General features: G+C 33.9%; 2 protein-coding genes across 6 annotated transcripts in view; both read right to left on the minus strand.

The window, feature by feature from the left end:
- Positions 1 to 6,790, minus strand: part of LOC111699292 (immunoglobulin-binding protein 1) — a 20,439-nt gene extending 13,649 nt beyond the window's left edge. For all 5 annotated transcript variants that reach the window (XR_002764720.1, XR_002764719.1, XR_002764718.1 and 2 more), the window contains exons 1-8: positions 6,710 to 6,790; positions 6,269 to 6,307; positions 5,502 to 5,554; positions 4,914 to 4,955; positions 3,830 to 3,887; positions 2,306 to 2,386; positions 2,100 to 2,168; positions 1,526 to 1,690 (exon numbers count right to left, since the gene is read on the minus strand). Coding sequence is in view for 2 of the 5 variants with exons in the window: in XM_023469927.1 (XP_023325695.1) it covers positions 1,526 to 1,690; positions 2,100 to 2,168; positions 2,306 to 2,386; positions 3,830 to 3,887; positions 4,914 to 4,955; positions 5,502 to 5,554; positions 6,269 to 6,303 (503 nt within the window). In the remaining 3 variants the exon portion in view is untranslated. The remainder of the gene's footprint in view (positions 1 to 1,525; positions 1,691 to 2,099; positions 2,169 to 2,305; positions 2,387 to 3,829; positions 3,888 to 4,913; positions 4,956 to 5,501; positions 5,555 to 6,268; positions 6,308 to 6,709) is intronic.
- A 1,717-nt stretch (positions 6,791 to 8,507) lies between these two features.
- LOC111699309 (uncharacterized) lies at positions 8,508 to 15,540 on the minus strand. The gene is made up of 4 exons (XM_023469952.1): positions 15,513 to 15,540; positions 11,804 to 13,396; positions 11,603 to 11,699; positions 8,508 to 11,469 (listed from the first exon to the last, which is right to left on the minus strand). The coding sequence occupies exons 1-4, from the start codon at positions 15,528 to 15,530 to the stop codon at positions 9,023 to 9,025; spliced, it is 4,155 nt and encodes a 1,384-aa protein (XP_023325720.1). The 5' UTR covers positions 15,531 to 15,540; the 3' UTR covers positions 8,508 to 9,022.

Genomic DNA, 15,540 nt, shown 5'->3' on the forward strand with positions numbered 1-15,540 from the left:
CTCCTGATTCCCTACGTTTGTAGTGTCAGAATTCTTGTTAGATAATATTATGTATAAAGACAAAACAAGAGAAACATATAGAATACATAAATCAAATTACATTTACCTTTTTACATCATCAAAAAATAAAAACCTATCATGTATGCTTTCTAACTATTTCTTCTGTAATAGAATTTCTTTCAACGAATATGAGATTAAAACTTTGAAAAACCTTGCTAGGTGTTAGTTTGATACTAGCCTACTCGATTTCAACCAGATTTGTATGCAGCATAACAATTTGAAGAACTTTCAGAAATTATTTTTTTAACCACTAGTTAAGAAGAAGAAATTCCTCGGGGCATGCTTATCTGTGTGTCTAAGGATCCGTCAAAGGCCGCTGATTACGGTACATTTTCAAGTTTTTTCGATATTGTGAAAATTGGTCAAGTTAAGGCATGCACACTTTTGGACTCTTAACAAAAATTGTACTACTTAAAACCGGTTTTTTTTTCGCTAAGGTCAAATTCAGTCGTCTTAAAACCGGTTTTGGTCAGCACAATATTGACTTGAAAGAAAAACGTCCTTCTTAAAAACGATTTAATATCCAATATGTAGGCTATTCTGAGTGAAGAAAGTGGAATTTGCTAAATTGATCTCCCTTATTGTGAAGTAAAGGGGTAAAAAAACTTTATAAAAGAAAAATACTGGATGTTACTCTCCACTCTAAATATTTAATGGTAATTGAGAAAAAAAAAAGTACGCTTGCATAAAGTTAGTACAGAGAGTACAGTTAACAGCGTTATTTACGTTTTTTCCCTTTCAAGAATAAAAAATTAAATGAAGTCGAAAACGTAATAACGTTTATCTATATATAAATTTGGCTTGTCTGTAGTTTCTTAATACGGAAACGACATATATGCCGGGGTCCATATAATAACATCTCTGATCCAAGTACATTTTGGGTCTGAAAATACACTTTCTGTGTCTTTGTGAACTTGTGTACGTGTACTACACTTCAGAAATGTGTACTGCATTTGAAATGTTAAAAATGTAAAAATCAGTCATCAATATAGGAGATAAATTTTGATACAGAGAAATATAATTACTCCCTTGCAGTATACATTCTGCAGTCTGGATTTTTTCTACAACTTGACATTATACTTCCAATTGTTTACAACATATTGAATTTCTGCCCGAAATATCAATTAATTAACATTTGGGAACGTATTGGATGGAATAATATGGACCCCTACATATACGCTTAAAGGGACAGGCAGTTGTGATTTCAAGTAACCCTAGGTGGCATGTCCAATTCACAACCCTCAATGGTATGCAAAATTCACAATCGGACCCTTTAAACCTCTGTGAACGATCACTCTGAAAAACAATTGTCTTTAATTGTGATTTCTTAAATAAATTACGTACAGAATAAACCTCAGAAACAATATGAAAAAAAAGTACCGCAGTGAATCGGACATACAAAAATACTTGACAATTCACCCTCATATCCCGTTATTTATACAAATATTTGATTAAAGCAGCAGACCTGAATCTAGCCATTTTCTCCTCGCGTTCAGAGTTCATTTTATTGAGATCAGGGATCCTGGATCCGGGTTTGGTTTGATGATCCTCTGATCCCTCCTGATCCCCTTCCTTCTTCATGGTTTTCAGAACAGGAATCCGTACATCTCCGAACCCGTAGTCGTTCGTTCTATAAAAATACCTTTTTTAGTAAATTGATTATTCTCATATTAAAAAAAAATATGTTTACTTTATAAAGAAGGAAACTTGATGTTTAGAAACATGTAATCCAAAACGGTAAATTTCTGCGCAGAAAAATTTTAAGGTTTCAACAAAATAATAAAATGTAAATGTAAATAGAATTTTAAAGGGGGGGGGCCACAAAACGTATTACTCTCCGGAAAATTTAAACAGTGTTTAAACATAACTTAGAATTGTCGTAGGAATTAAAACTTAAGCAAAAAAAGCTGCAGTGATTTCAGAGGTAATTTTGTCTAAACTACCTACCCCCTTCCTACCCGCTTCCACCCCCTTAACCAACCTTGTCTTGGCGCGTTGCGCACAAAAATATATGAAATCTTAAATTTGGTCTATATTACCTGGTAAGAAAGTCTATATAATATATTTGACAGATTTCCACAATATTCTCTCTCTCTCCCTCTGTAAGCCTACCAACCTTGTCTTCCAATTAAAGTTTTTAAAGCACAATTTCTACGTGGTGACAAATTTAAAGGGTGACCAAAAAAGGCTTTAAAAGTCCTTTGAATCGTTTTTATGCAGAGTACAAACAGGTGACAAGGTTAACCTTGAGTTAAGGTCAGCTAGGAGAACAGGAAGCAGGAAGTATTTCAGGTGACTTGTTTCAAGTTCTTTATAGTTCTCATTTCTAAACAAAAATATTTTGTATTTGTAACACATTGAAGCGGTGCGTTAATTCTGAATTCAAATTCGGAACCAAGCATTGACAAAATGTAAGAATTATAATAACAAAATTGTTTAAAATGTTTTTTTTTTATTAAAAAATTGGAATTTTAAATAATTATTTAATCTTCTCTCATAGAACGTAATATCAGTGTTTAATGGATACAAGGATATGATAAGTGTAAAAGATATTTTTATTTTGTTGCACACTATTTTGCGTTTTTATTTTCAATAAATTTTCTTCAACTCGAATTCGTTAACCATTTTTTATTCGTTTGTTCTTTTTTCTGATCTATTATTTTTTACTTTTGTCTCACGTTTTTTACCAAACCTTTTTGTCTGAATTTTTTTTCTGTCTAGCCAGTCTACAATACTTTTAAAATCGACAAAAGTTGCCCTTTCCAATATCCGGTGCTCAGTAAGATCCGCAATATTTTGGATTTCTGGATCCGGATCCAAAAAAAATCAACCAAAAACTAAAAAAATATTTTTTTTTTCAAAAACCCAAAACTTATATTTTTTTTAAAAGAGAGTTTACAAAAAACTTCCTTATCCCTGAATGGTCATCAAGTTTTAGCATAAAAATAAGCGAAAACAAATGGAAAATTTTCTTTGGTTAAAAAAATCAAATGGTTTATGGCCTGGACCCGGATCCGCATCAGAATGAAATGGATCCCAAACAAAGCATATATCTTCACTAAGCTGTCGAGGAAGATTTAACAATGAAACTTGTGAATGCGAATGCGATGAACAAATTTATAAAAATAAAATATTAAGGTAAATATTTTTTATATAAAGGAAATGCAATATGTTAAAAAGTTATTCAACTTTCTTGAAATAGCAATCACTATAAAACCGAAACCTTCAATATACTTCTAAAGCCAGCAAAAATGTCATCATAAAATGTTTTCTGTATGATGTTTTTAAATGTCAAAAACAACTGGGAACAGATTTAAGTAAGTTTTAATAATTTAAAAATAAGAAAGAATTACTATTTCAACGAAAACGTAAAATTCTTTTTGCTTCTTTTTGGTTTTCTGTTTATTATTAATCAATCTATCTATATACTTTGCTTGTCTGTCTGTTTGTTTGTGTCCAATAAGGGAACATAAGGAAATGAAATATGGAAAAGAGGCCCCGCTATGAACCCCCCGGATCGCCTCCAGGCGCAGGAAAATGAATGAACCGATCGTGTCCAAATTTTGCTCATTATAACCCCAGGGAAGCTTTATGAATGCTCAAAATTACAAAATTTGTGTTCAAGAGATTTTTATTTTTGTAAAATATTGAAAATGCGCGAACAAATATTATGAAATCCGCGAATTTTTGTTGTTGTTATTGTTTTTATTAATAAAGCTATTCGTTGGTTCATGAATCTAATCTTTTAAATTTAGTTTCTCTGTATTACCTGGAAAAAAGATCTAAGCTTGAGACAAATCGTGTAGCATCTTCAAGAATAAGGATTCCTAAACGATAATATATAGAAGCAAGGGGGGCGGAACAAAGCGGGAGGGAGGGGTGGTAGGGGGGAAACAAAGCGGGAGGGAGGGGTGGGGGGAACAAACATATCTTACATCTGTTAGACACTTTCACTCTAGAAATTCTGACATTTCCCAAAGAATTAATAATTTTTTCTTCTACACATTTTGTTTGGTCCTTCCCTCCAGATAAACCAGAATATCTGATCTTTTGTCTATATAATAAAACAAGACATTCATATAACTGTTGCGTAATCGTTTAGCCGGCAAGACGGCTCGACCAATTGGGCTGACATTTTTTGTGGACGCTCATTGGTGGGCTGTGAGGTTTAAAAATCGATTTTTTATTTAAATAACTTTTATATTTTTTTCATTTTTTTTTTCACGGGCAGCTAGTAAATAATTAATAAAAAGTGTACTTATAATTTCAATCTTAAACTTTTTCGAAGTAAAAAAGTTATTGAATTAAAAAATCCCAATTCCCATTCCATTCCCCCATCCAGAGGAAGGAGGTGGGTGATTTTTTGACATAAACAATCCCCCCCCCCCCCCCCGGGGCTGGTGACCCCTCATGTGCCTTTACAGTGCACTTAATCTATATTTATTGCACTCGAAGGTTTCATTAAAATAGATATATAATTAACTTTGGACTTTTCCCAAATATCTTTCTTCGAGAAGCAAAGTGTGAAAGTGGATATTTTGAATTTTAGAAGGTGCTCAATAAAAAGGTTCCACTCGTAAAATAATTTCCCCCCATATTTAATTTTCATCAAAAATAAGCGGCTCTGAAGTGGGTGTGGAGGGGGGGGGGGGTAAAAGAAAACAGTATTTTCCCATTTATCTTGGTTCCCAACGTGTTTGTGGGGAAATATAATTTTAATATCACTTGTCCACCCTCCACCCCCATGAGACTAATAGCCATAGATACTCAAACTTTATTGCACTCCAGGGTTTCATTGCAATAAACTTAATTTGATTTGGCACTTGGTATATTTAAAAATGAAATTCAATTACCTTTTTTAACTTTATTCTGATACTCGGGAGAATTTGAAGGTTCTTTATAAATAATATTCTTCAAAATAATATTAAAAAGAGAGAAGTCTCAAAGTTAAAAGTATGACACCTCAAATTAAAAGACTGGAATTCTTGTAAATAGTTAAATGATATATAAAATATAACAAGCTTGGCTATTTTATACTCTTTCAATTGTCGAATGTATGTAAGTAGTCGTTACTCAAATATATTTTGAGACAAAAAATTATTTGACAAATTATAAAATAAAATATTTTTATAACTATCTTAATATTCAACAATATATCAAGTACAGGGGTATATTTTCAAGAATTAGCTGCCTCACTCTTATTTGAAAAAACCATTTACTCCTCATTTTGTCGGGGAATAGAAATTTTAGAAGAAAATAGTTGCCCCTGAACCAACATTTAGCTTCAAGACCAATTAAATGAAAAGGGGTAAAATATTGATCTTAATAGACAACTTCTCTTGATCCAAACCCGGCGCACAAGAGTGGTTTATCTTAGTCTAATATCAGCCATTGTTCATTAATTCTAGTCCCAGGATGCGGACTAGAAGAATATTACTTCCCTGGTGAATTCTCAATTTCTTCCTGTAATCCTAGACCTCGATCAAACATCTCACTAAACTCGAGATTTCAAGGAAGAATAACGATTTAAAAATTGCGCAAGTTAGAGGTTAAGCTTTTTCGCATTAAACCCCCCCCCTCCCCCCTTACTCGAAGCTTAATGTCTTAATTATTTACTGACCAGCCTGTGTCTAATGTAATTAAAAACATTTGCGGTTCAGTCTTAGTACACCATTCTTTAAATCTTTTTTGTGCACGCTTTTTATCTATATTTCAACATGTCAAGCATGCACAAAGTTTATAGGAGGGGGGAAAGGGAGGGGTGGGGTGGCAAATAATCCTATTCAAAGAAATTGCGATTACGAAATAACGACAGCACAAAATGCGTTATTTCATAGATAACTAACTATTTCTTATAATAAACCACATGAAAAAAATGTATGGCTTTCGTGCTATGTACAAAATACATTTGGTATTTTCTTTAAGCACGATTTTTGCCCCCTCCCCCCCATTAATGTTTGTACATTCATCGTGTATGTAACACATGGATATAATTGGTCATGTGGTCATGTACAAAATTGATATTAAGTGGGGGGGGGGGCTCAAATATCGTATACTAGGACGGACCCTACGTCTAATTATACTAAGAAGCAATATAAACCGGTTTCTAACAATCTGCTTCTTAGTGCACACTAGCATTGTAGCTCTTGAAGACATGGTTCTACTAAAAACATTTTAATTTCAGCAACTATTTAATCTCAAATATTTCCTTAAGCTTTCTTCATTTTTGTCTGGAGCTGTCATGTTTCTGAAATACAAAATAAATTAACAACCAAAGTACAAATGAAACTAACAGTGTTTCAAAATAAGACACAATTGTCTCGTCATATAAAATTTAAAAAAATTTTGAGTATTATTCTCCATAAATATAACAAATTTTTAATTTTTCTGAAATACAAAATAAATTAACAACCAAAGTACAAATTTAACTAACAGTGTTTCAAAATAAAACATGAGTCTCGTCATATAAAATTAAAAATAAAATTTTTAATTTTTCTGAAATACACAATAATTTAACAACCAAAAGTACAAATGTAACTGACTGAGTTTCAAAAATAAGACAGGAGTCTCGTCGACGTCATACAAATTTAACGTGAAAACGCTCAAACCAAAATTAATTAATCAAATATTGTTAATCACATCTGGACACCTGAGGCAGCAGAACGGAGTTAAGAGTGGAGTGGACTGTGGAGTCCGCCAAAATATATTCTCTCTCTTTCTCTCCCTCTGACTTAAGTCTGCGCAGATGCGCCGTTATCAATTTTAATCAAAGTTAAGACGACATTTACCACCGTTTATTATTTCTGAAATCCAGCCAGTCTGCAGGGTGTCGTATAGTCCGTATCGTTTGCATTGGGTCTGTCCTATAGTGAACGATATATAATTAGTTTTGTTGTAGATGTTGAACTCAATACAGATGCCATAAAACCCCGGCCGATAGATGTCGAAAATTGTGTTAGAAGTGCATTAAATTCAAATCACAGAAAACAAAATTTGACGGTGATTACTTATTGAGGTGGTGGAGATTACCCATGAGGAGCGCGCCCGCAAAACAGATTTGGGTGGCGGTGATTACTATTTGAGGAACTCTGGACTCCCTCCCTCACACGACAGACTTATTGAATAATGGCGACACACCAGACTTATTAGAATAATGGCGACAAGCCAGACTTATTGAATAATGGCGACACGCCAGGCTTAGAATAATCCGTCCTACGATTGCAACATGGCAAACTTAATACTGTGGACGCCAAGGAAATGGACGGCTAAAAAATTTTGATATTCATTTAGCTTTCTGAGGTTCCAGCAATAACTACAATTAAGGTCATTGGAATCTTCTACATTATTTGATTCTTTTGTTAACCCCAACATCAATTAGCACTAAAACACTTATTTGAAACCGAACATTTACAAAATTAACGCATGAATAAGAAAATGAAAACCCCTCATTTGAAACTTCATTTGAATAAAAGGAATTTACAGGGTGGGTGGGTAGGTAAATTCCGTCCTCCTCTTGCAAACGCTTTTTAGACACTGACCAAATGCAGTTTGTTTCTTTTTCCACTGAATTGATTGCGAAGTCAAGTTTAGCTAAAGAATTCGTATATTTCTCTCTTCGTTTTGAGAATTTGAGATACTTCGTAAGAAATAATATAATTCTTTGCTTTGCCTTCTTCAGCATATCAGTGACAAAATAAACATGAACTCAATGATTCATCACCCATTAAACCCATCAAATCATAAGACAGGATAGAAATAAAAATTCCAAAATATTTTATGTTGAAGCAATAAATGATCCTTAACACATAATAATGGTAACACAAATTTTAATTTTACAAATGTTTTCCCCCTTTTTCTTTTCATTTTTCGTTTATTTTTTTTCCTTTTTTCTTATTTTTGTCTCGGATAATTTGCCGAGGAGGGGGGGGGGTACCCTTAGGGTGAAAATGGGGAGGGCATGTGCCCCTGTGCCCCCCTCTACCCACGGGCCTGTCTGCTTTAATCCTCAAACTGTCATTGCAATTAATTGAACAGTTTAGTTTTTTATTAATTACAAACTACACAATATCACAAATATATGTTAAACAAGACTAAAAATGCAGATTGAGGATTAATATTTACAATAATTTTGGTGAGTTAAAATATTGATACATTTGGTAAATACAAGTTCTATATTAACTTTTTTATAATCGTCTTTATCTTTGAGCATTAAGCATAATTGCTTGCATTAACTAAAACCAAAACATTTTGTAACATTGAAATAAATTCTGCGAATATTCAAGAATGCCCGAATCCAGTTTTGTTCATTAAAGAGACTGCATTTATGCATTTATACAAGTAAGTGACACTTCATGCAAAGACGACATTGCTGCCCAATTCACAGTGGTACCCTTCAAACTATTGTCTGATCAAGTATGATTTAGAAATCAACGTCTTTGATTTTGAAAATTGATTTTTTTAAATTGTTATTTTTCTACAAAACAAACAATTAAGCATTTTTACTGCAGGAAAACATTTAGGAATGATGAGAATTGAAGACTTTTGAACCTATAGACTAACCACAAAATATTTCACATTGTTGATCAGATAAAAATTGGGTACCATTGTTAATCAGATATTCATGCATGCTCACTTGAAATCACCCTAACAGTCCTCTAAAGCTACATTTCAATATGGGTTTTTTCAATTTATATCTAAGATTTTTAGGTTCAGTAATATTCAACTAACAAATGATTGAGCTTTTTTCTCCTGTTAAGCAAAAAAATTTAAATTCAGATAATTCTACACTTTGAATTTAATTAATTGTAGAGTGTATTATGCTTTTGAGGACAACCCCTTTCAGGCTAGAGTTTTGTTAACAATGTAGAAAAATTAAATGCGGAAATTGCAAAACTTAGTTTTTCAGCATTTGCTTCTATTTGCATTTAACAAACGGATTCTAATTTAGGTTGAAATTTTAATATTATTCTGTTCCCAACTCTGAATCAAATTCAGTTTTATTCCGAGTTTTTAAGTTTTCCGTGGATCTTGATTCCAATACAGAATAAAAAATTTGGTTCAATTCTGTGGTCATTTCTGTTTCCCATTGGGTTTCAGATTCTGTTTCCAAATCTTTCTCCCAGATCGGGTCTGATTCTAATATATATTCTGGCTCCAAATGTTGCTCTGATATTGTTTCCGATTCTGTTCCTGTGTCTGTGTCCATCTCAAACTCCAATTCTTCTACCAATTCTAGATCAGGTTCATTATATTCCAAATTATCTGTATTTTGTATTTTTTTATCCCAACCCTTATCTTCAGATACTGTACTTAATTCAGCATTGTTCCTTCCCAACCTAATTGCATTCAGTATAGATGATTCCATATCATATTGAATTTCCTTCTCCCAGATTAACTGCTGTGTCAATGTTTCTCCATTTTCTGTTAATTTAGCATCTAGTCCTGCATCATACCTTTCTAGTCTAACAGCATCTAAAAGAGAAAATTCCATTTCATTTTGTATTCCTTCTTCCCAGATATTTGTCTGAATCAGAGGGTCATCCATCTTTCCTAACATTTCATCTAGTCCAGAGTTGTACCTCTCTTTTCTCATTTGTTCTTCTAATGACGTTTTCATTTCATCCTGAATGCCCTCTTCCGATCTTATTTCCTGTACCAAAGACTCCTCATTAGGTTTTTCTAGTTTTATATCCAGGCCAGAGTTATGTCTTTCTAATCTTACAGCATTTAAAAGAGAAGATTCCATTTCTGCACGAAGATCTTCCTCCCAAATCATTTCTTGTGATGAAGTCTCCATTACAGACTTTTCCAGTTTTACATCTAACCCAGCATTATGTCTTTCCTGTCTAATCTCATTTTCAAGGTTTGATTCCATTTCAGCTTGGATTCCCTGATTCCATATGCTTGCTTGAGAAACAGTGTTTTCGATTCCTGAGTAGTCATTTGTTGGATCAGCTTCAAGAAATGCTGGGGTTGTTGAATAGTCAATTTGATCTGAGTTTTCCTGGTTAGAACCAAATGCTTCTGTTGTAAAGTCTAATTCTAGGTTAAAATCCCCTAGATCTAGTCCTGGGGTAGTCTCAAGATGTCCTTGTTCATTGATAGTGTCACTCTTGACATAAATAGCAGAATTATTATCAGCTGGAGTATAGTAAAGTATAGTATTTGCTCTGGTTATTCGTTCAAGATTTTCTAAGTCATCTACAGGCAAGATATTTTTTCCAATTATTGCAAGTTGTTGGACAATTTTAAGCAGATCCTTCTTTTCTTCGTCAATTTTTTCAATTTCTAACAAATGTTCCGTATTCTTGGCTTGCAAATCTAGGTTTGTTTTCTCTAGACCCTGGATAGTTTTCTCAAGGTCTCTCTTTTCTAGACTAAATAGTTCAGCTGACTTTTGAATCTCAATCATCGTTTCATCTTTTTCTAATAAAGTTTTATTAAGTTTAATGAGAACTTGTATATTTTCATTTTTGGTAGCATTAAACACCTCCTCTTTCAGATTCAGATCTTCTCTTAGGTTATATATTTCATTTTCAAGATCTTCAATTTTCTGCTCAAAAACAAAGGTTTCATTCTCCAAAGCTTCTATTTCAACCTGCAAGTATTGAATCTCTATTTGCTTCTCATTGGCATATTGTATATTAAGGTCTGTCCTGTTTTTTAATTCTTCAATTTCAAGTGCTGCTCTTTCAGAAATTTCAGGACACTCCTTGATGTTTTTTGGACTTTTGTCTTGCAACTTTTTAGTCGAAGAGCCGACATTCTTTGTTTTCTGAATCAATATTTCAATGGGAATTTGAAGAAACTGATCATTATTTTCAGATTGTGTCTCATCTTGGTTTAATCTTGTTTTCATCCTCTCCTTATCAGGAATTCTGGCAATAGACTCCACTTTAAATAGTCTGTCAACTTCATGGTTATCATCAGATGTATTATCATCGGAAATTGTCTCTGCTGGTGATGATGTTTCTGGGGAGACTTCTGAATCAGTGTTTGCTGATGCACCAACTCTAGTTTTGTTTATTCTTTTTCTGGCCCTAAGAATTGGTGCAGGAAGTATCCGGCTACTAGTTTCTTCCAAATCTTGTTCCACCTTCACTGGTCTTCTTCGTCTTTGCTCTGGAACCTGGCGAGCAAATATTTTCTGCTCAAGTACTGGAAGGTCTGATTCCTCAGTAAATATGCTGGATAAAGTTGTAGATCTTGGAACTGGTGCATTTATTCCATCCCCTGACAGAAACTCTGTGTTGGTTAGCTTTGATTTTAAAGATCTACTGGCTAAGGATGGATTACGATCTTGTGAAGAAATCTTCCTAGGTGTTCTATTATCAACAGCAGTAAGTCTAATCTTAGAATCAGAGTTGTCAGATGCTAAGGGGGAACCTCTATCAAGTTTGAAACTCTTATCTAAAATAAAGAGTTTACTACAAAATATTCTGCCTCTATGAGAAAGAGTAAGCAATTTTTTTGTACTGAACCTTTGCATTAAGAAATATATTGCTTTAAATCGTAAAACAACATGATCTGATCAAAAACCTACCTAATGCTTCGGCACCCATTACAAATCTCTGATAGTTTTTGGATTTTGTTAAAATATTCTCATGTTCCAAGAGTTTGTTATCTGTTGTTTTCTGAGCCTATCAAAATAAAGAAAGTTCAGTTAGATTTCATTGACAACTAATTACTTAAAGTCTATTATTTGAAATTACAATTGCACTATACAATTATGCTATCTGTTCACCTGATTATTTTCAATTAGATCCTCTTGACTGATAGCATCAACATTGGAGAAGTTGTTGACTGGGACATTCTTGACAGTGAGGGATGGTTTCTTGTTTAATTCATCTATTTGATATTGTTGCTGCTCTGTGGAACTAGCTTGTGCATTCTCACTTGTGAATGATAGTTGTTGTGCCAAGGAGCTATCTGCAACATGCTCAGGAAGGAGCATTATAGACTGTTCTTCTGTAACTTGCTCAAGGAGGGGAGAAGGTTGTTGTTGTGCTATTCCAGCTGTAATATGCTCAGGAAAGGGGGAAGAATTTTGTTCTGTGGAGCCAATTTCCTCAAAAAAAGAAGAGCGTTGATGATTAATGGAACTAGCTGGAACCTGCTCTAGGAAGGAAGAGGGTTGATGTTCAATGGAAATATTTGGAACCTGCTCTAAGAAGGAAGAGGGTTGATGATTAATGGAACTAGCTGGAACCTGCTTTAAGAAGGAAGAGGGTTGATGATTAATGGAGTTTGCTGGAACTTGCACCAGGAAAGAAGAGGGTTGATGTTCAATGGAGCTATCTGGAACCTGCTCAAAGAAGGGAGAGGGTTGATGTTCAATGGAACTAGCTGGAACCTGCTCTAATAAGGGAGAGGGTTGATGTTGAATGGAACTAGCTGGAACCTGCTCTAAGAAGGGAGAGGGTTGATGTTGAATGGAACTAGCTGGAACCTGCTCTAAGAAGGGAGAGGGTTGATGTTGAATGGAACTAGCTGGAACCTGCTCTAAGAAGGGAGAGGGTTGATGTTGAATGGAACTAGCTGGAACCTGCTCTAAGAAGGGAGAGGGTTGATGTTGAATGGAACTAGCTGGAACCTGCTCTAAGAAGGGAGAGGGTTGATGTTGAATGGAACTAGCTGGAACCTGCTCTAAGAAGGGAGAGGGTTGATGTTGAATGGAACTAGCTGGAACCTGCTCTAAGAAGGGAGAGGGTTGATGTTGAATGGAACTAGCTGGAACCTGCTCTAAGAAGGGAGAGGGTTGATGTTGAATGGAACTAGCTGGAACCTGCTCTAAGAAGGGAGAGGGTTGATGTTGAATGGAACTAGCTGGAACCTGCTCTAAGAAGGGAGAGGGTTGATGTTGAATGGAACTAGCTGGAACCTGCTCTAAGAAGGGAGAGGGTTGATGTTGAATGGAACTAGCTGGAACCTGCTCTAAGAAGGGAGAGGGTTGATGATTAATGGAACTAGCTGGAACCTGCTCTAAGAAGGGAGAGGGTTGATGTTGAATGGAACTAGCTGGAACCTCCTCTAAGAAGGAAGAGGGTTGATGATTAATGGAACTAGCTGGAACCTGCTCTAATAAGGAAGAGGGTTGATGATTAATGGAGCTAGCTGGAACTTGATCTAAGAAGGAAGAGGGTTGATGTTCAATGGAGCTATTTGGAACCTGCTCAAAGAAGGGAGAGGGTTGATATTCGATGGAACTAGCTGGAACCTGCTCTAAGTTGGGAGAGGGTTGATGTTCAATGGAACTAGGTGGAACCTCCTCTAAAAAGAGTTTTTGATCTAATTTAAATTCTTCCTGAGCCGGAACACCTCTTATGAGCAGGAACAACTACACAAAAATGTTTAATTAATAATTATACTAATCCCCTTGACGGATTGTTTTTGAAAAAGTTCCATTTTTATTTCGTTAAGTTAAGGGAAAGATGAAAAACCACAAAAAAATACTTCTTTAAAACTAACCATTTGCAAAACTATTAAAAAAAAGATGAATAATCCAACAAAAAGACGTAAGAAGAACGTTGTGTTCTCTTTAAAAAAGATTTGTAGAACAGAATATAGGTACTAATTTGAGAGGAAAGCCAATGTGGCTGCAGTCATGGAGACATCAACTAGGATATTTTTACAAATGTATATTAGCATAGATTTAATAAATTATTTTACATTTATATAGGGAATTAAATTTTACTTTTCTTTATAAGTTAAAAAAACACTTTTTTCTAAAATACCTTTTTATTGGTTTGGAGAGAAAACTTTGCGTTCTTTCACCTTTTTGTAGGTTTATCCATTATTTCCGTAAAGTTTCTCAAATAGCTTAAATGAAGTATTGAACGATTTTCTATTTTTTGGTTGATTTTTTTATTTCTCAAAAAAACACTTTTTCAAAAACACCCTGTACGTACATGTAAATTATGTGTCCCCAAGTATAAATATTTCTTTGTGTATATTTATGGACACCATGCATATTAAGTGAAAACATTATAAAATTGAAGAAGCACAACAAATAAAGTTTTAACTGTCCTAAACTGCCAAATTTTGTAAAATATGGAATGTCTAAACATTAACGGGACACCCTGCAATTTGTTGGACAATGGAGTTAATGTAACATCAATATATCAACTGTATACGGATATATGTGAACTAAGATTAGAACTGGTGGGGTTCCTACTTCCCATGGAACTGTTATTTAATGCACTTGGTAAACTGTGTTCATGGTTGAATTATTAGATTAGTACTGCACCACCCTTTAAATATATATATTTAGTATTGTCTTATTGTTTTAATCAAATAAACGTCAAATCGGCAGAATGTAAAGATGCACCAAAACACTATATTTTTATTAATGTAAAAAAGTTTTTTTGTGTTTTTGTCTTGAAAAAAAACTAAGCTTTTTCTTGTTGGTTTTTAAATCTTTTGGAAATCTTTTAGGAACTTTTTTAATGTGCATGACCTAAAAAGAAATATTTCAATGAAAAATAAATCATTCTAAAAAGAGGAGCATTTAACATCGGAGAACTAATTAAATAGGCCTAAAAAGAATTTCAAAACTGACATGATAAACAATTGAAAAGCATTTAAGCTCTTGCAACAAATTTTAACTATTTAATTTCTTCATCTTTCCAACCCGATGTCGTAGACCTTAAATATTTTAAACTATTAATTCTGTTAAATCAAATAATCTAAGTTTGAAATATTAAAGGTTTACACCATCAGGTTGCAAAGCTTAAAACATGTGAGTTTTCTAAAACTATTCTGGATTCAATTTTGAGAACTTAAGAGCTTTAGAACAAACTTACCATAAACTACAGTATAAAAGTTGAAAAAAACAGTATTTTGGGCAGTTTTTTACCTTACTTGTGCATTTTTAATATTTTAAAAAAATTGATTTCAAATCTAGTTTCAGCATTGAATTTCACAGAGAGTGAGGTTTTACTTTCTTTTAGAATTTTTTGGGGCCCATGTTTTAATTTCTCCGATATTTTGGGGCCCATGTTCTAATTTCTCCGATATTTTGGGGCCCATGTTCTAATTTCTCCGATATTTTGGGGCCCATGTTCTAATTTCTCCGATATTTTGGGGACCATGTTCTAATTTCTCCGATATTTTGGGGCCCATGTTCTAATTTCTCCGATATTTTGGGGCCCATGTTCTAATTTCTCCGATATTTTGGGGCCCATGTTCTAATTTCTCCGATATTTTGGGGCCCATGTTCTAATTTCTCCGATATAAATTCGTCTGATCAGATATTAACGATTTTATAGTTTTTCTTTGATTGCAATATAATAACACCTGGTCGGCCCAATTCTAATATTTATGGCGCCTACTCTACACTCCATTTCGTGCATCTCTCATTTACCAAATAACATGCCTGATTCACAATAGTACCTTTTGAACCTTTATTTTAACAAACCACCCTGTAGATAACAACTATTATCTGAAAAACTCACCAAGATGACTCCAACCATCTTGTTAATC

This window comes from Eurytemora carolleeae, unplaced genomic scaffold (genome assembly GCF_000591075.1).
Source record: "Eurytemora carolleeae unplaced genomic scaffold, Eaff_2.0 scaffold116, whole genome shotgun sequence".
Classification (NCBI taxonomy): domain Eukaryota; kingdom Metazoa; phylum Arthropoda; class Copepoda; order Calanoida; family Temoridae; genus Eurytemora; species Eurytemora carolleeae.